The sequence below is a fragment of the Podarcis tiliguerta genome (genome assembly GCF_965153285.1).
Source record: "Podarcis tiliguerta genome assembly, chromosome: 12".
In the NCBI taxonomy this organism is placed as follows: domain Eukaryota; kingdom Metazoa; phylum Chordata; class Lepidosauria; order Squamata; family Lacertidae; genus Podarcis; species Podarcis tiliguerta.
In genome coordinates this window covers 32,314,217-32,335,609 of record NC_139545.1, presented here as the reverse complement: position 1 = coordinate 32,335,609, position 21,393 = coordinate 32,314,217, and the positions used below count along the sequence as shown (strand labels likewise).

Sequence of the window (21,393 nt, the reverse complement as noted above, 5' to 3'; positions counted from 1 at the left end):
CGAAACCGCCCCGCCGAGCCGAGAGAGTGACCGCAGCCCCGAGGAGACGCGTCTGGGGCTGCCCTGCCCTCCGCCCCGCCCTGGAGAAGAAGAGCGGGGCAAAGGCGGCGGAGGGAACGCGGCGCGTGGAAGCGAATGCTGGGCGAGCGGAGAGAGCGAGACTGTACCATGGGAGAAGCGCCGCGCAGCCTGGTCGCCAGGAGGGGAGGAGGCCAAGAGTTCGGCGGGGACGTGCTGCTTTCCCGCCCTTTCTGTGAGGCCGAGGTGGGTCTAAAGGCCTCCAGGTTTCGCTGGACTTCAGCTCCCTTCAGCTCCACCCAGCCTGGCTGCTGGTCAGAGAGGGTGGACCACAGGCTCCCCATCCCTGATTTAGGTATTTTTATTCCACTCTTCCAAACTTAGCATCATAAAAAGACTGCCTTATACAGTGGTACCTCAGGTTAAGGACTTAATTCGTTCTGGAGGCCCGTTCTTAACCTGAGGTACCACTTTAGCTAATGGAGCCTCCCGCCGCCGCCGCCACACGATTTCTGTTCTCATCCTGAAGCATAGTTCTTAACCTGGGGTACTATTTCTGGGTTAGCAGAGTCTCTAACCTGAAGTGTCTGTAACCTGAAGCATATGTAACCCGAGGTACCACTGTACTGAGTCAGACCATTGGTCCACATTAAGGTAAAAGGTAAAAAATCCCTGAAGTCCAGTCAAAGGTGACTATGGGGTGTGGCGCTCATCTCGCTTTCAGGCCGAGGGAGCCAGCTTTTGTCCACAGACAGCTTTCCGGGTTATGGGGCCAGCATGACTAAGCCGCTACTGGCACAGCAGAACACCATGATGGAAGACAGAGCACATGGAAACGCCGTTTACCTTCCCGCCAGAGTGGTACCTATTTATCTACTCATGCTGGTAGGCTTTCAAACTGCTAGGTTGGCAGAAGCTGGGACAGAGCAACGGGAGCTCACTCCATCACGGGGATTCGAACCACTGACCTTCCGATCAGCAAGCCCAAGAGGCTCAGTGGTTTAGACCACAGCGCCACCCGTGCCCCTGGTCCACATTAAGCTCAGTAGCATCTGCACAGATTCCAGGGTCTTAGGAAAAGAGTATCGCCCAGTCCTACCTGGAGCCATCTGTATGCTCCGTCACTGAGCTATGGACCTTAAACTCCGCACGCCGTGGACCACTTGGTAAAATTGCCAAGGACCACATCATTGGTTGTAGCAACTGCAGTGCATGGCATTAGATGTCGTATAATTTTTATATTTCAGACTACAGTGCAATCAATATAATGTGCTTCTCCACCCCGTTCAAGTCTCTTCCTCCCACTTGTCATGTGTGCTCCATCCTGGAGTGGCCACATGCTCTTGCTTTTCACAGAGATGCAGTCTGGGAACCATGCTGGCACAGGGTGGCCTGCATCATCTCCTGCCACACTTACCCTTGCAATAACCTTGAAACAGGCAAACTTTTGCAACTGAGCCATGATTTAAACCCAGCTCTTCTGTAGTTAAACTATAAAACTCGCTCCCACAAGAGGCAGCAAGGCTGCCACCTTTTATGGCTTTAAAAAGGATTGAACAAATTAATGGTGGATAAAGCTCTTGGTGACCACTAGCCGCGTTGGCCATGCTCTGCCAATAATGTTTCTGAAGGCCAGTTGCTGGAAACTCCTGGAGGGGAGAGTGCTCTTGTGCTTAGGCTCGCAGGTTTCCCGCAGATATCCATGCGGCCAGCATGAAGACAGGATTTTGGACTAAACGGGCCACTGGCCTGATCCAGGAGGCACTTGTTGTGTTCTTCCCAGAGCCGTTTTTCCCATTGGGCTTACTGGCATGTTGTGCCAGGTCGCCAGCCTCTCAGGGGTGCCCCAGTGAGTGGGGGAGCTTAGTGGCTTTGCCGGCACCGGCAGCCTCCCCTTCCCCTGCACGCCCGTCAGCTGCGCCCCATCAACCATATGGCTGGCGGGTGTGCAGCTTGCCTTCCAAGCCTCCACCTTCCCAAGCCTCCGTTGGAGGAGAGCCATAGAGGCTTAGGATGGAAGCTGTGCCCCATCAACCATATGGCTGGCGGACGTGCAGCTTCCTTCCCAAGCCTCCGCAGGAGGAGAGCGATCCCTGCAGAGGCTTGGGAAAAGGTTGACAACTCTGGGAAACGGGAAACGCCAGAGGGATCTTTGCACCACAGCACTGGATGTGCTTAAGACAGCCCTGGTTCTTCCTGTTCTAAATCCCACACTCTTACTCATTTCATTTTATTGGTTATTTCTTCAGGCTGCAATTGGCAGATTATAGTGAAATAGGAGCACAGTGTTTTGCAACATAAATTCTCAGGAGTGGAAAGTTCATAAACGTTCGTGACACCGATTTGCTGCATACACGGTTTCTCCAAAGAATCTTGGGAACTGGAGTTTACCCTTTCACAGAGCTATTATTCCCAGCACCCTTAGCAAACTACAATTCCCAGGTGTCTTTGGGGGGAAATCATGTGCGTTAGGTGTATGATATACTTTGCACTCACATCCTTGACATGTTAGGCAGTGTGTAGGGGGAATTATTCAATGATATTATGAACTTGCAGTCTAAATTGGTTTTCACGTCACCTGCTGCTTTGTGAAATCAAGGCCTTGGTAATTTTATTTCTACAAGGAAAGATACCTGGACTTTCAGAAAGACATCATATATACCAGGCATCCCCAAACTCAGCCCTCCAGATGTTTTAGGACTACAATTCACAATCATCCCTGACCACTGGTCCTGTTAGCTAGGGATGATGGGAGTTGTAGTCCCAAAACATCTGGAGGGCCGAGTTTGGGGATGCCTGGTGTATACTAATAGTGAGCTTATTCTACAAGTGTCTACCCTTAGCGTAGCTAAAATGGCACTTTCCATACACAAGGGAGAGGTGTCAGGAGGCTTGAGGTGGGGCGACCCATGATTTTCTGGTGTACAAAAAGATATTTGGTGAGAGGAGCGAAGGGAGCTAAAAATCCCCAAACAGCTCAGTGAGCAATAAGCATGCTCAGTGGGCACAGAATACTGCTTGACTCTTCTGCAGGGAGTGAAGGAATGGAATGGAATAGCCCATGGCTGGCTGGCCAGAATGCTGACCAGAAGCAGTCCACACTGCAATATTTCGTTGCTGGTCCCCAAACTTGAATTAAACCTTACCCTTTACTCCAGAACTCTGTTGCAGCTCATGTTGTCAAGTAGTCCAGAAACCTGGTCAGGTCTGCTTCTGTTTCCTTAACAGGATTTTGATTTGACAAAATCAGGAGATGGAGCTTTCTATGCCGTTAGTCCTACCACACACAAGTCAGAGGTTCTTACCCCTGCATCTCCCCATCCAGATAAGCAAGAGGCATTTGTCCCTGCGGGACCTGACATCTTTCTGCAGAGCCTGCAAGACAGAGTTGTTCCACCAGGCCTTTGGTCAGGTCCCAGCCTGACTCCCTCCTCTGGCAACCTGCACAGAATTTTGCTCAACGGTTGCCATTAATTTGACTTTAATTAATTTTTATAATGGAATGTTTTTAGAATGTTTGATTATTTGATTGTTTGATTATTTAATTGTTGTTAGCCGCCCTGAGCCCGGCTTCGGCTGGGGAGGGCGGGATATAAATAAAATTTATTATTATTATTATTATTGTACAGTTCAGGGACGCATTCCAGCCAGACCAGATTTGCATCTCCTGAGCAAGACTAATGCTCTGCATTAGTATATAGCAGATCAGACTTTTTTATGTTGTGGAGTTAAACAAATATTAAAGTACACCTGTTGTTTCTACTGCAATCTGGAAAATCTGGTGCTTTTGTTTTGTTTGGGGCGTTTTTTTGTGATGGCTTGTATTTTAATGCCTGTTTGAAATATTTCTTTTCATTTAAACTGCAAGAATGATATATCACCTCGGATCAGTGATCACATTGTTGTCATTTCAGGTGGCTCTAAGGTTTGGATGTGTGCCACCATGGCCTTACCATGGCATTGTTGAGACGTTCAGCCCCACCCCTATGCTTTCTCCTGAGACCCCATCTCTACACAAACAGCACTGCCCAGACTTAGTCGTGAGTTTCATCGGTATAGAATGCCATGATTTTCTATTTATATCGCATGGCACTTCATTCTCTCCTCTGCCTTTTGATTTTTAAACCCCACCCACCCTGCCAAACAAGGAAGGTGCCAGGATCGTGCTGTAAATTTCAGTGACAAATCTACAAGCCGTGTGACCATTTCTCTGGCTGTTCAGTCATGCTATGAACAGGCTATCCAGACTCTAGTAAAATGCTGGGCTAATAAATGCCTGGGTTTTTATGGTGCATATATAGTCTGCAGACTTGGCTTTTGGTGCCACAGCTAAAGCAGCATCCCATTCTACCAAGGTAGAATACGCTCAGACTGTATTGTATGAATCAGACTGTACTTTGCACTTTATTACCCTTTGACTCCACTGTTGACATTCCCTGCACACACACCTTTTTGGGTCAGAGGGAGAAGACTGGGAAGAGGAGGGGTCGGAAGCTGAAGAGGTACTTAGTGAGCTGCCAGAGTCCGTGGCAGAGAGAAGTGCAGAAGCCGAAGCTGGCGAGTGGGAGGAGTGGCCAAGAGGCACAGAAGAGTCTGGTGAAGAGTCACTGGTGTCTCTTCTGCTGTGTGAAAAGCTCCCCTCCCCCCATCTTCCAGAACCAGAAGAGGGCTGAAACAGGCAGAGCAGTGACAGACTTCATGGAAGCATAGCCTCCGACTGCTTGAAAACAGCCCTGTGGAGAGGAAGGGACTTAGACGGTTGTGGGAAGGCAGGGACTTTCAGTCTTGGCAACTGATTCATGGGGTAAGACCTACCAGGGATGAGCTGCTGTGCTCATTTGGTCTGACACTAAGACAAGCTTATAAAGAGTTTACTTCTACTTCCAACAGTGTGATTTACTGCCAGCTCACTCTGGCATCCAAACCACCAAACCTACAATAACTTGTTTAGTCTTTAAGGAGCCCCTAGACGTGGTTATCTTTTGCCAGATACATAAAATATGTGTATTTTACAGAACCTTTTTCTTATCAATTTTTAGTCAAATCACTATTTCTCCCCAGCCCTCTTATATTTAGGATTGTGGCGCTCACTGTGTTCTTTACATTGTTGTTGGTTTATTTTTAACAGGACACAAAATCCTGACTGTAAGGAGTTGTTCCAAACCTGTCAATGTCACCAACAGTTCAGGTAACCTTTCTTTATTCTTCTATTCAACCTAGAGATCAACTATTGGGTGGAAAGATGCTCAGTGACTACGAACAAAGGGAGGAAAACCTCTTCACAATGCAAAGCCAAGAGGGCAATGAGAAAATTACATCTGTATTTCCACAGAAGACCCTGAAAATGCAGTGGCTCATCACTATGGCAACTGAGCCTAAAACATTTCCCCCCCTGGAAAGCTGCTTGAAGTATATGAGTATGTGAAGGAGCATCATCTTTATGGTGTCTTTTTGATATTCAAAGGGAAACTCAGGTAAGAATCAGAAGATGAGCCAGAGAAATGGAATTTCTTCAGGTAGCTGTGATTGGTCTTTAGAGGTTTTGTTATTATTTACAGTCCTTCACCTTACCTTGCTTAGATTTCTTTTTTTAACGTGCTATATATCCATCATTTACAAGAGAGCAAACACAACCTCTGACTGCAATTCTAGTTTAACTACATGTTAAAATTCCTCTTACTGAGTTTAAGATTTGCTCTTTTGCTGGATCTGAGCGCAGATAATCCTCTCATACAATATTGACTAAGAAATGTTTGTCCACATTTAAATTGCTATTTTTTTTAGCATGTGGTATTAAAAGAAAATATCACCAGTGGGTGGCGTTTGGCTAAGTCTGACTTAAAACGAAGCTAGGCCACTTTTCCCCCTCAATTCTGATTGAAGCTGGGGTGGGGAACTCATAAAAATGAGGACTTTTTATTTTTCTTTAAAAAATGCAAACTGATGTGGAAATATGGAGAATTGAATTTAAGATTTGAAAAAAGTAAGAAGCTCAGAAAAATTGAAATTGACAGATTCAGATTCCTGCATTGCAGGAGATTTGACTAGATGACTGAAATATACTCAGAGTCGAGTGTGAATTTCATGCTCTTTATTCAGCTCATAGTAGCAATGAATGAAACTTTCCCCAAAACATCTAGCTGTATGTACATTATTTACACAACGGGCCCCACGTGATTGGCTAATTCCGGGCTGCTCCTGTAGGCCAATCAGGTTGTGGATTCACCTCCTCCAGAAGCCTGACTGGCTGCTCCTGCAGGCCAATTAGGTCCCACTTGAAGCTGGATTGGGTGGCTCCTGCGGACCAATCAGACTGCTGAATTCTAGATCCTATTGTTCTAGGATTCAGCTCAGTACATAACAATGACCTTCACGGTCCTTTCCAACTCTCCGATTCTATGATTTCCATTTCCGCTGTACCAACTCTGTACCAAACTGTGCTTCAAAAATTGAATTGCTGTAAACTCTGCATCTCTCTCTCTCTCTCTCTCTCTCTCTCACACACACACACACACACACACACACACACCCCATTTCTATGTAACTTCAGAGGGATCAAAAGCTACTGGCTTGATTTTTCAAAAATGCTGCATGGATGGGCCCAAGCAGTAGCATTAACAAGCCTAGAGCAGTTGCTAGAAACTGCATAGCTTGGCACTTGGAGGGGGCTCCGTGAGGGTTAATAATAGTTTAGAGAACATTATTCCCATTGCTTTATTCTCATTGGGTGCCAGCCTGGTCAGGGCAGAGTAAGTGGCTCTACATCCATGACTTTAGCCTCTTGCTCACATTTTCATATGCAATGAAGGTGCCTTCCTGTTCATAACGTTCTGTGACCAGAATGCCACAGGGCTAGGGATTTTGCAGATGGGGCACCTGCGCTGCAATCTTATACACACTTACCTGAGAGTAAGCACCACTTAATGGGATTTACTTCTGAGTAGACACACCTAGGATTGTGTTGCTAGTCCTCCAAATCATGATTTAGATAGGCAGCAGTAGACGACGTCCCATTTTAAAGAGGAATTTATGTGTTTGTGTACATATGGGTTTTTTAAAAACAAGTTGATACAATATGTAAGTTTTTGCTCACAGTGTATCATAACTCTCTTCTGTACGTCCCACATGTAAATATCTCTCTGTGTGTGGATAGATAAGTAGATAAATAGTACTACTTTGCCATTTATATACAACTTTGCATATACAGTGGTACCTTGGTTCTCAAACTTAATCCGTTCCAGAAGTCCGTTCCAAAACCAAAGTGTTCCGAAACCAAGGCACGCTTTCCCATAGAAAGCAAAATGGATTGATCTGTTCCAGACATTTAAAAACAACCCCTAAAACAGCAATTTAACATGAATTTTACCATCTAACAAGATCCATAAAATGAAAGCAAATAAACAAAGTACCGCAGTCATGCAATCAGTCTGTAGCTGAATGGGGTTCCACACAGTCACAAAAACAAAACAGCTGCAAAAACACAAACACAAAATAAATAGCAAAAACAGACAGACCTCAGCGTAACACTCACAACGGAGCACCTTCGGCTTCCAAAAAAAGTTTGCAGTTTTACAGTGTTTGGGTTACAAGTTGTTCGTGAACCAAGGTACCACTGTATTACCTTGGTTAACCTTACCCCAATCCTGCAAAGCAGGCTAATATTGCAGGCTAAAAAAACTGAGGCTCCAGTGCGGAGGAGTTGAGTGTCAATAATCCTCAGTGGCAAAGCAAGACTTGTCAGGTTTCTAAGAATGAACATGCCTACTGCTTTTGTTGAGAAATGGTGCCAGCTTTAAGAACCTTCTTACATATTTGCAAGGGATAAAGTTTTGATGAATGAGCCAATAGTATGGACTAATCCTTTGAGCAGATTTCTCTATACCAGCATCATAGATCTGCCTGAGTTCCCCTTGACAGAATTCAGCATGTAGTGAGCAGTTGATATTTCCTTTATATAAATAGAACAGGCAGGTCAGCATTACTTGGTGTTTAAAATTATCTTGGCTTTGCTACACCCTAGAGAAATTAGAACACCCTTTTATGCAGACTTATAAACATACGCATTTGGCCATTGAAAACAAACGGGAATATAATAACCCCCCACGCAGAAAACATGACAGAAGCAATGACACGGGCTGAAATTGCTAAGCGACTGAAGAAAGATTTTTTGAAGGCTTTGCAGTCAAACGACTACAGAACTCTGGAGGAGTTTTTGATTCAGAAGCAGATAGATGTGGACACAGTGTTTGAAGTGGAAGATGAGAACCTGGTTCTGGCCTCCTACAAACAAGGTAAAAAGAAGAAGTGTTGACACCAGAGTTTAAAGCTTGTGCAATTAAGGAAACAAATTGGCTATTTGTAGTTTAAGAGTGTTTGTACTTTGAAGGTATTGCTGCATTATCTAACCTTCTGGATCAGAGCTCACTTAACCAGTAAGTTTAGTATAGAGTTCCCTTTTCAGGTTCAGGACTGCAGGCCAGTGCAGAGGAGGAAGACAGAAGAAACAGCGGGGGGCCAGAAATGTTACAAGGCAGGCCCCAAGTTATCGAGTGTACCAATGTATTTGCAGCAGGTGGCGCTGTGGTCTAAACCACAGAGCCTAGGGCTTGCCGATTGGAAGGTTGTTGGTTCGAATCCCCGCAACCCGTTGCTCGGTCCCAGCTCCTGCCAACCTAGCAGTACGAAAGCACGTCATGCAAATGTCAGCTCCCTCGGCCAGTAAAGTGAGATGAGCGCCGCAACCCCAGAGTCGTTCGCGACTGGACTTAACTGTCAGGAGTCCTTTACCTTTACCTTTTTCCACCCAGAGGTTAGAGCTGAGTAAGTCCAGTGCTTTTTTTCTGGCAGTACTCAATGGTACGCAGTACCAGCACCTCCATCCCACCCCCAATCTTGTGATTTACTTACTGTAGCAACTTCATGGTGTGTGCTGGCACTTGTTTTCCTAGAAAAAAGAAGAACTGAGTAAGGACCGTGTTTTCAACGTAGGCAGCATCCAGATATTTAACCCTTGAATGTAAATCACTGTTTTAACTGCCCACATATCTTTGCAATATATCTGAAATCAGAATTTAGATTAAATGCATTAGCTACATGCGAACCTTCCAAGAGGCTATTTCCTTGCCCATCCCTTGTTTCTTTCCCCCTTGCATTAGTGGCTTGCTTTGGTTTGACAGGGCCCAAATCATCAGCAGATACACGTCAGGTGACATTTAGGATAGCTTAGTCACAGAGTAAATTCTGGCAGGAATAGAAGGTGGCGCTTGCAGGTTGGTGCACCCTGTGTAGCAGTCAGCACAAAGAGAAGAGGCTGCACCCACACTCAGAGACCTTGAAAGTATCTGTACACTACATTTGTAGGTGTATCGAATTTGCTCAGCCTCCTGCCCCAGCTTGACCCTCCAAGCCACTTTTCAAGCTCCCAAGCTTTCTAAGCCTTTAAGTATAGCAAAACAAACTTACTGCATTTTTTTTGCCAACAAAAAAGGGAAAAGAAGCAAAAGCAGTCCTATCTACTAGTGAGAGAAAAAACAGGTTTCCAACAAGAACTGAACACTTGATAACAATCATTTTATTTATCATGTGGTAATCTGATTCGGCTATTGTTTGATTATCTGAGCATGTGAAACCTTTCTTCAGTTGTGTAGCTGAAAGGGAAACCTGACAATTACATAGTAGTTAAAGGGGAAAGTATGCAAGAAAGTGGCAGAATAATATCAGTCTTTAAAAATGTAACTTGGAGGCTGCAGTCTTAACCATATCTACCAAGACGTGAGTCCTTTTAAATTCAGTGGTGTTTCCTCTCAGGTTAGTGGGGTTCAGATAGCAGCCTAACACCCTCCACTTGAAGACCATAAGTTGCTTTTGAGGAAACATGGATAGGAATTCACTGCAAGTTGGACGTGATGGAAGCTGGAGTCCACCCAAAAGCCGCAGGTTACCCTTCCCAGATGTAAGACAACTGAAAACAAATCTTGATCTGCCTATACAAGTTTTGAATCTTCGTTCTGTGTAAAATGAGTGTCTGTGAGTAGGGATTCAAAGAGTCCCTTGCATGAGCAAGAAACACTTTAGCTAACAGATGGGGTGTCCATTTTCTCTCTCCAGCCCCCAGTTCCATATCCTTCCCGTTCCAGAGGGTCATTCGGCCCCCAGCTTTTCATGGGGTACAAGGGACTGCCGCTGGGAGGGAAGCCTCCCTGTGCTAGTGGAAATCAATTCAAAGTTCTCTGGATCCTGGTTGCTATGGACAAAGGGGAACGTCACACTGTGGTGTCATCAGGACAGGACCTTGAGGCAGAAGTCTGCGGTTCCATTCATCAAACTGAGCAAGAGCCCTGCTCCCCAAATGCAGCAGGCCTGGATTACCACATTTTGAAGTGAAGTAATGCCCCATGCCACCCAAAGCAGGTGTGGCAAACTTGCAGCCCAGCAGACGTTGCTGAAGACAACCTGTGTTGTTATACCTGCATCATCCCTGGCTGTTGGCCATGATCGCTAGGGCTGATGGGAATTCTACTTCAGCATTGAGAGGCCCAAAGGTTCATTTGAAAACATTTGCAGGATTGATTCAAAATATTTTGTTAGCTTATGATTTGATACCTATTTATAAATATTAGAAGTAAGTCTTTTAAGTATGGAGATAAGGTAAACAGGGTGATTGAGAAATGCGAAGATAAAAGTGATTACATATGGAAGTCAGGGAGGGGATACGGGAGGAAGTCAAAGCTCAATTTGAGCGAAGATATATGTGATGAAGAAATGTTATTTGGTTGTTATAAAGGAAAAAAGAAAATTTAATAAACATTATATGGAAAAAAAGAGAGAGAGGCCCAAAGGTTCCCCACACCTAACTTAAAGGGAGGGCACAAGGCCATTTAGTTTGTCTCTAAAGTTTCCCGACACTGCCAGACATTTTCAAATGAACTGGAGCGGAAAGCAGCCATGATGTCATTCCACTCCTTCAATGTAAGGTGTGACAGTTGCAGTGTGGAATTCAGTTACATGGTAGTGTGAACCACACTGCCCCAGTCTGGATACAATTGGAAGAAGGAGGAAGTTCTGGAATTTGAAGATTAGCTTATTGGCAGGAGAGAATGATGTTGAACCTATGGTGCGTATTAACATTCTGGGATGAAGCCATGCAGCTCTACTGGGATGAGGCCCAAGAGATTCAGTGGAGGAAGGGCAAGGAGAGGATAGGTATTTCCTCAGGGCTGTTTGTGTAGTTTAACACTTTCTAGTCTGCAGTTCCTTCAGACAGGTGGATTGTGGACCCTTCAAAGCAGAGACTTCTACGCTCCTTTCTCAACATATAAATATGCAAAAAAAATCCAGAAATAAGGAATGGTAAAAATTCTTAAATGAATAAAGAACCTCAACATTCATTAAGTTCAGAAACCTCATTGGGGCAATGCTGCCATGAAGCAGGGTGAAGTGGCCTAACTTGCCCTGGGCTGAGTGGGGTGATAGATGAAGGCAGGAATTTGATACAGCAAGACTTCTTAAATCAGGGAATGGGGCACCAGATATCACCTCAAGCAACAGGGCCACTGGTGAGTGATGATGGGAGTGGTAGTCCAGTGACATCATTCCTGGGCCTAGTGAGAGGTGACAAGGAGACACAATTTGGATTTTGCTTCAGGTAGCAAAGTGTCTTGGGCTGGCAATGCATTTTGGTCAAGCAATCTTTTGCACCCTGGAGTCCCAATGTGTGAATGAATCAAATCTCTACACCTGGAATGTTTTGCTCCATCTGAAAGAAGAAATCTGACAAAAGTGCCCAATTATTTATGAATGTTTAGTTAAAATGAATGAGGAGTTTTGTATTTGCAGAAGATACGTGTGTGCAGCTGAGCACGCATGGTTCCTAGGGTCCTAGTCTCCACTACTTTATGTGCCATTTCAACCCCCGCATTCAAGTCATATGCCATGGCAGTTTTAAACCTACTTACCAGAGCCTAATATTTCTATTAACTGTTTACTGATTGGGAATGATGCTTTTGAAAGGGTCATCATGTACTTACCTACTTGTGCATTTTTTTTTAAACCAGGGTATTGGCTGCCTAGCTATAAACTGCAACATTCGTGGGCCACTGGGCTACACTTATCTGTTTTGTACGGCCACCTGGAGAGCCTGAGGGTCCTGCTGAAGCACAAAGCGACAATCAACTGCCGGCCCAATGGCAAAGCAGCAATCCACATAGCATGCGAAGTGGGCAACCTGGATTGCATCAAGATACTTTGCAGCCACGGAGCGAAAACCAACTGCTATTCGCTGAGCGGTCTGGCGCCACTGCATTTCTGTACGACAAAGCTGTCCATCCCTTGCGCACAGCAGTTAATCTGGAGAGGTAAGTCCAGTTGCAGGCCATCAGCTCTGTAGCCCTTTGGAGTGCAGAGGAGAGAATGACATGGGTTAGTCCTCCACATGGTGGTGGTGGTGGGGAAGTCATTGCCACTAGAAAGCTAGCATGCCAGGGATGAATTTTGCTTTCTTTCTCCCTGTTAAGTTAGCTGTCAAATATAGGAGATTTCTACAGAGCAGCCAATTCAAATAAAGCTGGGAGCCCTGCACGGGCAGCCACAAATGGTATATTTCTTTGACATGGTTTTGTGCACATTTTAATTTTTACTAAAATATAGTGACACTTTGTCTTCAAATATCTAAAGACATACAGAAGAGAGGTAAGGCGTGAGCCCCTTTTGCATTATCCTTATAAAATACTATCATGCCACTTTTAACAGTCATGGCATCCCTCCCCCCCCCCAAAAAAAAATATCCTGGGAACTTTCACTTGTTAAGGGGGCTGAGAATTGTTAGGAGTCCCTTGTTCCCTAAGATGCGCATTATTACATTTAGTAAAAGGCTATATTAACAGTGTCATGTTTATCCCACATGATGCCAGTAACGTTGACAGCAGGACTAAGATTGCTGCCATGAGGAATTGTGGGAAAGTCCAAGGGGCTCCTTAAAATGCGTTGTGAGCTGAAGTGCTACATTCTGAGTGTGACCTACTTTCAGTACAGAAAATACTTTGTAGAGCCAGTACACATCCTAAAACAATATGGAACTACCTTGAAAGGAGAGATAACAACAACACTGGACTCTTCAGCTGCAAATGAAATGGAAGGGATCGTTTAAGTAAACCTTTACATTAGTGTCACTGGATTTTATTTTATTTTTAAAAATCTTAGTCAATTAATCATCTAATTTTAGTTGCTTGATCAATCTAAACTTGCAGTTTCACCAGTTCTGGTCTCACTTCACTTCTTTGTTGTAGCCTTGTTGTGTTTTTAAGCATTGTTGCAAATGAAACTTCCAACAGCAAATGGAGAAAAACAATAGTTCTGAGACAAGAAACATACTTTTCTTTGTTCTTGAACTACTGGGATTTGCAACAAATTGTTGCAGTGTGGCTTGATTTTATTCAGCCGCTCCATTCCATCTCCCCGCAAAAGTCAGTCCATATTGTGTGGACAGGCGGAGTCCCCAGATCCCGAGCGGTCCCCCCCCCCGTCATGTGGAATAACGACTCAAGACAACGTGCTATGGGATTAAATTGGCCATAACTTTATTAAATTTCAAATGTGGGTAGACCTTGGCTCAGGCATTGGGCGTTCTCCCTCCCCAGTCCCCAGCCGGGGACCTAGGGAGCTTCAGGGTTATCCAGTGTGTGGGGGGGATGGGCCGGCTCTGGAGAACATATGTTCAAGCAGAGATAGCCGCCCCCGTTACGCCGCCGCCACAGGGGAGAGCAATGACGACCTTTCGGCGTACGGTCAAAGCCTCCCTTCAGAAACCCCTTTAACGGGGAACCCTGATATCGCCGCCGCAAAGAGGAAGATGGACTAAAGGATTCCACCCAAGGCCTGATACCGCCAAAGTTGTGATGTTTTGCTACGGGAAAGGCGAAACCTGCCAATGCAGGGAAATTCCTTTCCAGCCCTTTAACAGCGACCTTAACGTAGCAGTGCCCGCATACCTGTGAAGAAAAGTTAACCTGCAAAATAAGACATTAACTGAGGGTGGATAGGGTGGGAGAAGCTCTGGAGCCAAGTGAGGATTCCCAGGTAAGATCCTCCCTCTATTGTGTGGGCAGGTAATCCCTCCCCTACATGGCCTGGTCTCCTTGGCAACGCTTCCCCCAGGTGGGATTGGACAACTGACTGAGGTAGGCGGAGACCTCCAGGTATCCCACCTGAGGGAAGGCAAAGCCAAGCCTATGCTGATGGAGCCGCTCCAGATCCAGGGGCTGCGCGCGCCCACGCAAAGGGCGCCCCCCGTTTTAAGCAGGGAGCGGTCATTCCATTGTCACTGAGCAAGCTCAGTCTTCATTGGGCTATTTTGGTGTGTCTCCTCCCACTTACGGATCCTTCCTTCTTCTGCATGGGTGCTACGTAAGCAACAACATGCCCCATCTGAACTTCTGGAGGGGGGGAGGCGACACCTTTTAAGATGATTTGAAGTTTTTTTAATGGATTAAAACCAGCTGTGCTTTAAATGCACAAATGGTGAAAAGTTGCTGTTTAGATTTTTAAAAAGCATGTGGAAACTTCTGCATGAAATCAGTAGGTGGCATATTTAAAAGACAGAGAAACACTTCATATCAGGGAGGGTCAATTTCTGTATTCTTGAGAGTTGTCCTGTTCTCCAAGTAGAGCAGTGGTTGTAGGACCAGGAAGTATGTGCTAGTGATGATGATGATGATGATAACATCTATACCACCCTTTATTTGAGAGTCACAGGGCAGTTTACAACATAAAACAGCAAAATTATACTATTACTGCTACTGCTAGTAGTAGGGATAGTTAGATTTAGATAGCTGCTCACCAGTAAATATTCCCATGGTAGCAAACCATTGTTAAAGCACTGTTAATAATGGCAAAAATCAAAAATAAAAGTTCACAAGCTGGGGATAGCTGAGTTGGTAGAGTATGAGACTCACAGGGCCGTGGGTTCAAGCCCCACGTTGGGCAAACGATTCCTGCATCGCAGGGGGTTGGACTAGATGACCCTCATGGTCCCTCCCAACTCTACAATTCCATGACTTTATGATTCTAAGACACTCACACACCTTCCACTGCACCAGAGACAACATAAAAAACTCACTGACACGTGGGGTGCATATACTGATTGTCCACTAGATGGGGATGTTGTTTCAAGTGAAATATATATATGTGGAGACTTAAGCAAGCCGCAGAAGGTTGCTTTGAGTTTGACAAGATTTCTAGAAAATAACACGCAGTCCATGATTGTGCATGTGGCGTCTAGCTGTGTATATTCAGCAAAAGATGTTCAAGTGTGATTGCAGCACATGAAAACTTACATTTGGGCTAGGCTACTTGATAATTACAGGTGTGTTTACATGTAAAAGACTTGAGCAGGATGACCATGTCTCATTTATTGGAAGGTCCAAGTCAGGTTTAAAGATAATGAACCCCAAAAAGGGGGAGTAAGAAGGGCCCTGAAGTTGCCCATCAACAGGTAGCAGCATCTGGACAACAGTCAGAGAAAAAAAAAATCCAGTCTTTCCCACTATGGTGAGATGCATTTCTGTCTAAATTACAGTAATCATTCCCAAATTTGCATCTATATGTATACATTAACATTGGCCTAGGGTAAAGTATATGTATTAACATATAATGCTTAGCATATGTGGATTTTTTTTTTATCTCAATTGGCATCTGTACTGGATTTGAAACTGGTGTTTTTAAAAAGATAATTGTTTTTAACCGGGTTTTGGTTTTTTACACATGCAACTGCTTTACATACATTTTTATTGCATCATAAAATTGCCTCAAGTTGTATCACTGAAGGAGATTGCATAACATGTCCATATTATTTATTGATTTAATTTATCAAAAAGGTATCCTCTTTTTTTTCCTGGAGAGTGGACAGGCAAGCAGGTAGATGCATTCCCTCTTTGGGAGCGATACGTTATATGGCCCCCTTCTAGACCAGAATCACAAATGTAGAAATATTTTTTGTTATAAGAGTGCTTAAGGTTGTGCCAAACCCATCTGTCCAACTCCCTCAGTTGGTGATGGTGGGGGGTGGGAAGGCATTCAAACACGCAATCTTCCTCATTTGTTTTGAGACAGACAATCCTAAAAACACAACATAAAGGGGGAGGGAATATTTCTAATTGTGTCTTTATGTAGGAAGTTGATTTATCCATTTTAATAAACTAAAAACGTTCCCGCAATTAATTGGGCTGCATAGTTAAACAAATAATAATAATAATCCATGCACCTACTCATAGAAAAACTGTAGATTGCAAGCCCCATCATAAAAGAGGTATATTTTAAATCTTTTCTGTCGGAAAGCAAGGAATGCCGTGCCCAAGATTATCCCTGCTTGCAACACATGGCTGCATCATCTAAAATCAGGGGAAGTTTGTTTCTTGCATTTCAACAAATGCAAATACATGCAAATGAAACTAGCTGATTAATTAATTGATTAAAACTCGTGCAATTAATTAACATTTCTGTAGTCAGGTGGCAGTCGTGGGGGGGGGGGACATTTGCCCCAGTAAAAATTGCTGTTATTTATTTCATACAGCTCAGCAAGTATATACCATATTTTTCCATGTATAAGACTAGGTTTCCCCCCTAAAAAATAATGTCCAAAATTTGGGGGCCTCTTATACACAAGGGCCATCTCCCCAGTGGCCGGCCGCACCGGGCGCAACATCTGGGGGGGGGGACGCGCTCGCACTCGCAGCTCTCTGCCCCTACCTGGCTCACTCACTCTCTCTCACTGCAGTGCTGGCTGTGCGAATCCGATCCGAGCTGCCGGGTCGCCGCCCACTGTGGAGGGGAGGGTGCCAGGCGTGTGGTGCGGTGTGGAGAGAGAGCGAGGGACTATCTGGGGGAGGGACAGTGCAGCGGGGGTGTGTGTGTGAAAATTACTTGCCTTGCCCCGGGTTAGGGGGCGCAAATTACTTGCCTTGCCCCGGGTGCTGACAACCCACGCTACGCCACTGCATCTCCCCCCCCCCCCCATTTTCCTAAATGGAGTCCCCCAAAATACAGGTCGTCTTATACATGGGGGCGTCTTATAGATCGAAAAATATGGTATGTGTCTTTAACATGGAAAAAGAAAAAGAAAACCCCTTTCCAATGTTCTCTCTCTCTTTTCCTTCCAACAGGCGCAGACGTGAATATAAGGACTAACAACCAAGAGGAGGAAACTCCCCTCCACACTGTTGCTCGCTATGGTATCCCTGAAATGGTGGGCTTTTATGTAGAACAAGGAGCTGCGGTTGATTGTCGAAATGCCCACAGAGAAACACCTCTGGCCTGTGCGGTCTATTGGGCCCTCAATGGCAAGGAACAGACATACAGCACAGATCACCACCTGATCTGTAGGATGCTGATCGACTATAAAGCCGACGTCAATTCACGAGACGAGGATTTCCGGACGCCTCTACACAAGGCTGCTTGGAACTGTGACCGCGTTCTGTTGGACATGCTACTCGAGGCAGGAGCTGAGGCCAACTTCATGGATGACAACGGATGTGGCCCTTTGCAATACGTCCTGAAAGTGACAGGTGTGCGGCCGAGTGCCCAGCCAGAATTCTGCTTCCAGCTGCTTCTCAATTATGGAGCTGCCAGGATATATCCTCCACAATTCCATAAGGTGAAAGCTTGTGTCTACGTATTACATACATATGCATCTGTTTAGATCAGAGATGAGAAACTGCGTGAATGGAAGTTTGTGGTCTTCCGCCTTTCAGATAGATTGTAAACATGTCCTAATTCAGTTTGGGGGATTGGCTGGTTTCTCAACACCAGGCCTTGCAGGTGCCCTTAATGTTTTGCAAAAACGCTCTTGCATGTCTTTTGCGAGGCTTTTCGCCATCTGGGTCTTGTAAAACCCAGATCACAGGTCAATGCTTTTCCTTTCTAAATTTGATTACAGGCTTTCTTTCTTTCTTTCTTTTCTTTCTTTCTTTCTTTCTTTCTTTCACATTAATCTCCATGCTAGAAAAAAGCAGAAGGGATTGCTTTTATATATTTTTACCTTGAACGCAGGCACGGGGAAGCTGTGACAGATGGGGGTTAACATGAGAATTTTTTTTAAAAAAAAACATTCTACATGAAATGCATGCAGGTAATTCTAACATGATGAGATGAGTAACTCTAAAACCTCTGTTTAATACGAATAGAGTCAGGATGTCAAAGTTCCAATCACTGCATATACTTTAATGGCAGAAATAATATGCCCCAGCGCTGTCCTCCTAAACTACTCTGGAAAAGATGTCTTGAGGACTGTAGGCAGCAGTTATTTTCTTATGGAAAGTAATTATTCCTCGCACGTGGTGAAAAAGTCTTTGGTGCTTCATGTTTTTCAACTGCTAGCTTGCTTTGCCACCCTGGATCTGGCTTCAAGTTAATAACCATCCATTCATCTGCAAAAGCATAGAATTGTGGTGTTGGAAGCGACCCAGAGGGTCAATTGGTCCAGTTGCAATGCAGGAATCTCGGCATACAGCAGTAGAACAGAACCTCAAGCCTGGAAGCCAAATGCGAATCACTTATCTGGTCCATGTCACTCTTGCCAGAACATGCCCCCTTCCTTCGCTGGTTCCCTTAAGCTTAGAATCGTTCCCCACCCCTGCCATAGAACTCTTCTTCACAACCATGAAGACTAGAAGTTGCTTTAAGAAGCAAAAAAAGAAAGCTGAATTTCCTTAAGGTGCTGGATTTTCACACCAGGTACTGTAGTTACATGGCAATCTGTGGGTGGATGGAATTGGCACAGACTTAGGATAACACCTACTGTATGTCTCTAGGTGTATTAGTCTGTTACAGCAAAACTAGGCAGAAGCAAACTATGATTATTTCAAGCTATTGAGTATAGCTGGGACTGATTCTTATAGGAATTGCCAATTAACAGGGTGGTATTCAGTGCTAATCCTACTCAGAGTGGACTCATTGAAGACAGCAGACATGACTAAGGATTGCAGTCAACAAAGCCCTCACAGAATATACCTATGGAAATCAGTGAACCTGCATTAGTAATAATTATTAACTCCAACAGGTCAATAACATTGAATGCCACCCCAGCTTGGGTTCATTAATTTAGCAAGTCTATTCTGAGTAGGACTTAGTTGATTGTTCTTACTTCTCTGTACTGGAGAAGAGAAGGAAAGTGATATTGCTCAGTGAAGAAGAAGGGCAAAAGCTTTAAAGAAGAAGAAGGGGGGAAAAACAGTTTGAGGAGATCAGCAAAATCCAAATAGGTGGTTTCTGTTTCTCTTAGCAGGTTTTGCAGGCCTGTTGCTCTTATCCCAGAGCAGTTGAGGTTATTGTGAATACATATGAACACATCAAGTCCACAGCAAAATGGAGAGCAGCTATACCTGATGATGTCTTTGAGGTAAACACTTAATGATTTCTTGAGTTGCTGATTAAAAAAAACACACGGGTAATGTCTGTGTACTTTAATCTGGTTCTATGTGAAAGTGAATGTTCAGTAGGAAATGAAAGTTGGAGAACTCTGGTTAGTCAGGAATCACCAGCAACATCTGAAGGACACATCTTGGCTGCCTCTGGTTTAAACTGTAGTTATTGAACAAGCCTGGATCATAATATACAGTTGATCCTATTCAGTTTCATGTCCAAAAAAGGCTATTTCATTGAGTGACAGCTTCAGAACATTGCTCTGACTTGGCCAGCTCTGTCCTGCTCAGTTAGGAGACATCAAATTGCATGGGAGGAATGTGATATCTAGAGCAATTTTCAATTGTTCTTTTAGCTGAAGTTACCAGGCGGGAGGCGGGGTGCATAGAAAGATACAGTCTCACTTATTAGGTTATTAGGCCGCTATTCAGATAGGTCAGAGCTGGCCCTACCATTGGACATAGTGAGGCACCTGCCTTAAGGTAGCAGATGCTGGGGAATGGCGGCAATGTGGATGTGTTGGAGACCAGAAATATTTGTGCCTGCTGCCCTTAAGTGTGGTGGAGGGTTCTGCCGTGTCTCCAGTGCTGAAATAAAACTGAACTGCCAGTCCAAATGGAATGGGGAGGTGGGTGTGGGTGTCTTGACTCAGGCGGCAAAATGTCTTGTGCAAGCCCTAAACAGAATAATGGCAAGAGACTGCATTGAGCACAGAGAAGGTAATGACACATCTTCTCCATATTTTTCCCGGAAAGAGATTTTCCATAGAGAGAAAGATATTGACCACATTATTTATGCATTATTTTGCTTTTGCAGATGTATAACGAATTCTACGAATCTCTGTTTGCAGTGTGTGATAACACACCAAGATCGCTCAAGCATCTAGCCAGATGTGCTATTCGAAGAATATTGTTCGATCGATGCCACAAAGGAATCCCTTTACTTTTCATTCCAGCGACACTGAAGAATTATTTGCTCTTAGAACCAGAAGGAATATTGTACTGAGTTTGTCCAGCAGCCCAATTCTGTAAAACTGGGGTTCACTTGCATGGTAGAAGTTAAAATCCAAGGGTTCCGTTATATCACCCAGAATGAAAGGTCTTGGTCAATTTGTATACAAAGACTCATTTTACATCTGTGGATTACACTAAGTTCTTGAATTTGCTGCAGCCTGAACACAAGCCTATTTCATAATCCATTTCACTCCTAGCTTGTGTCAAAAAGAATATACGTGGAACTCTGGAAAAGAATTAGGTCAGCTTTTCCATCTGCTTTCAAATCTAAATAATGACTGAGCTATGCATATCAGTGCTTTGAAAAGACTAGCTTTCAGTGACCCATACAAAACAAATACCATAAAGACTTATGCGCTAAATTAAAAGACCATGTTTTTATTTGAACCTTTAGAATTCAATATACTAATAAACAACCACATTCTCTGAGTGGCCCCAAACAGCATCATTCATGTCAGGGATGATGGGAGATGTAGTCCAGCAAAAGCTGGGGACTCAAGTTTGAGAAACACTTACCTTAGGAGATGGATGCTTACATGTTTATCAATGTGCACCAGCACTTTCTGGAAGAGATTAATTAATCCAATGACCATTCTAGCAGGAGGTTGGCATGTGTTAAACCGAAAGGCCGCTTCACATGTTACAGATTGGTGGAGTCATTTTGTCTGCAACAAGCAGAGGGAAAACTACTTTAAAAAAAGAAAAAAGCAAGGGTGTTTGTGTTAAACAGCCATATTGATGAGAGAGAAAACAAGGCCTGCCACAGTTCCCCCATGGCGTGTACATGCAATAAAGAGGGCCAGTCTTCCTATCATGGGGCTCCCTGCAAAAAAACCAACTGGTAAGTAGCGTGCAATGTCTTCAATTAGTCCATAATGGCTAAACCTGCTCTAAAACAAGGAGATTAAAGGAAAGGAGCCTGTCAGGGAGATGGGTCTCCTGCTGGGAACAG

At 44.4% G+C, this 21,393-nt stretch overlaps 1 protein-coding gene and 1 long non-coding RNA gene across 4 annotated transcripts; one reads left to right on the top strand and one right to left on the bottom strand.

Moving 5' to 3' along the window:
• The first annotated feature begins 124 nt into the window (after nt 1-124).
• Nucleotides 125-20,803, top strand: ASB4 (ankyrin repeat and SOCS box containing 4). Of its 3 annotated transcripts, XM_083405489.1 has the most exons (7): nt 125-264; nt 5,239-5,492; nt 8,127-8,309; nt 12,072-12,371; nt 17,172-17,662; nt 19,292-19,405; nt 20,245-20,803. In XM_083405489.1, exons 3-7 carry the CDS (start codon nt 8,132-8,134, stop codon nt 20,431-20,433), a joined length of 1,272 nt encoding a protein of 423 aa, XP_083261615.1. In that variant the 5' UTR covers nt 125-264; nt 5,239-5,492; nt 8,127-8,131; the 3' UTR covers nt 20,434-20,803. The 3 variants fall into 3 exon arrangements, with proteins under 3 accessions (XP_083261615.1, XP_083261617.1, XP_083261616.1); XM_083405491.1 differs by lacking the exons at nt 125-264; nt 5,239-5,492; nt 8,127-8,309 and adding an exon at nt 11,135-11,220; XM_083405490.1 differs by lacking the exons at nt 125-264; nt 5,239-5,492; nt 8,127-8,309 and adding an exon at nt 11,144-11,220 and having other exon boundaries at nt 19,289-19,405.
• LOC310660663 lies at nt 8,155-10,554 on the bottom strand. Its single transcript, XR_014503589.1, has 2 exons — nt 8,926-10,554; nt 8,155-8,298 (listed from the first exon to the last, which is right to left on the bottom strand). It is a non-coding gene; the product is annotated as an uncharacterized lncRNA (long non-coding RNA).
• Nucleotides 20,804-21,393: the final 590 nt, after the last annotated feature.

Coding starts and splice junctions, on each gene's coding strand:
- ASB4 (XM_083405489.1), top strand. CDS start 8,132: ATGACAGAAGCAATGACACGGGCTGAAATTGCTAAGCGACTGAAGAAA. Junction 8,310..12,071: donor TCTGGCCTCCTACAAACAAG/GTAAAAAGAAGA, acceptor TTTTTAAACCAG/GGTATTGGCTGCCTAGCTAT. Junction 12,372..17,171: donor ACAGCAGTTAATCTGGAGAG/GTAAGTCCAGTT, acceptor TCCTTCCAACAG/GCGCAGACGTGAATATAAGG.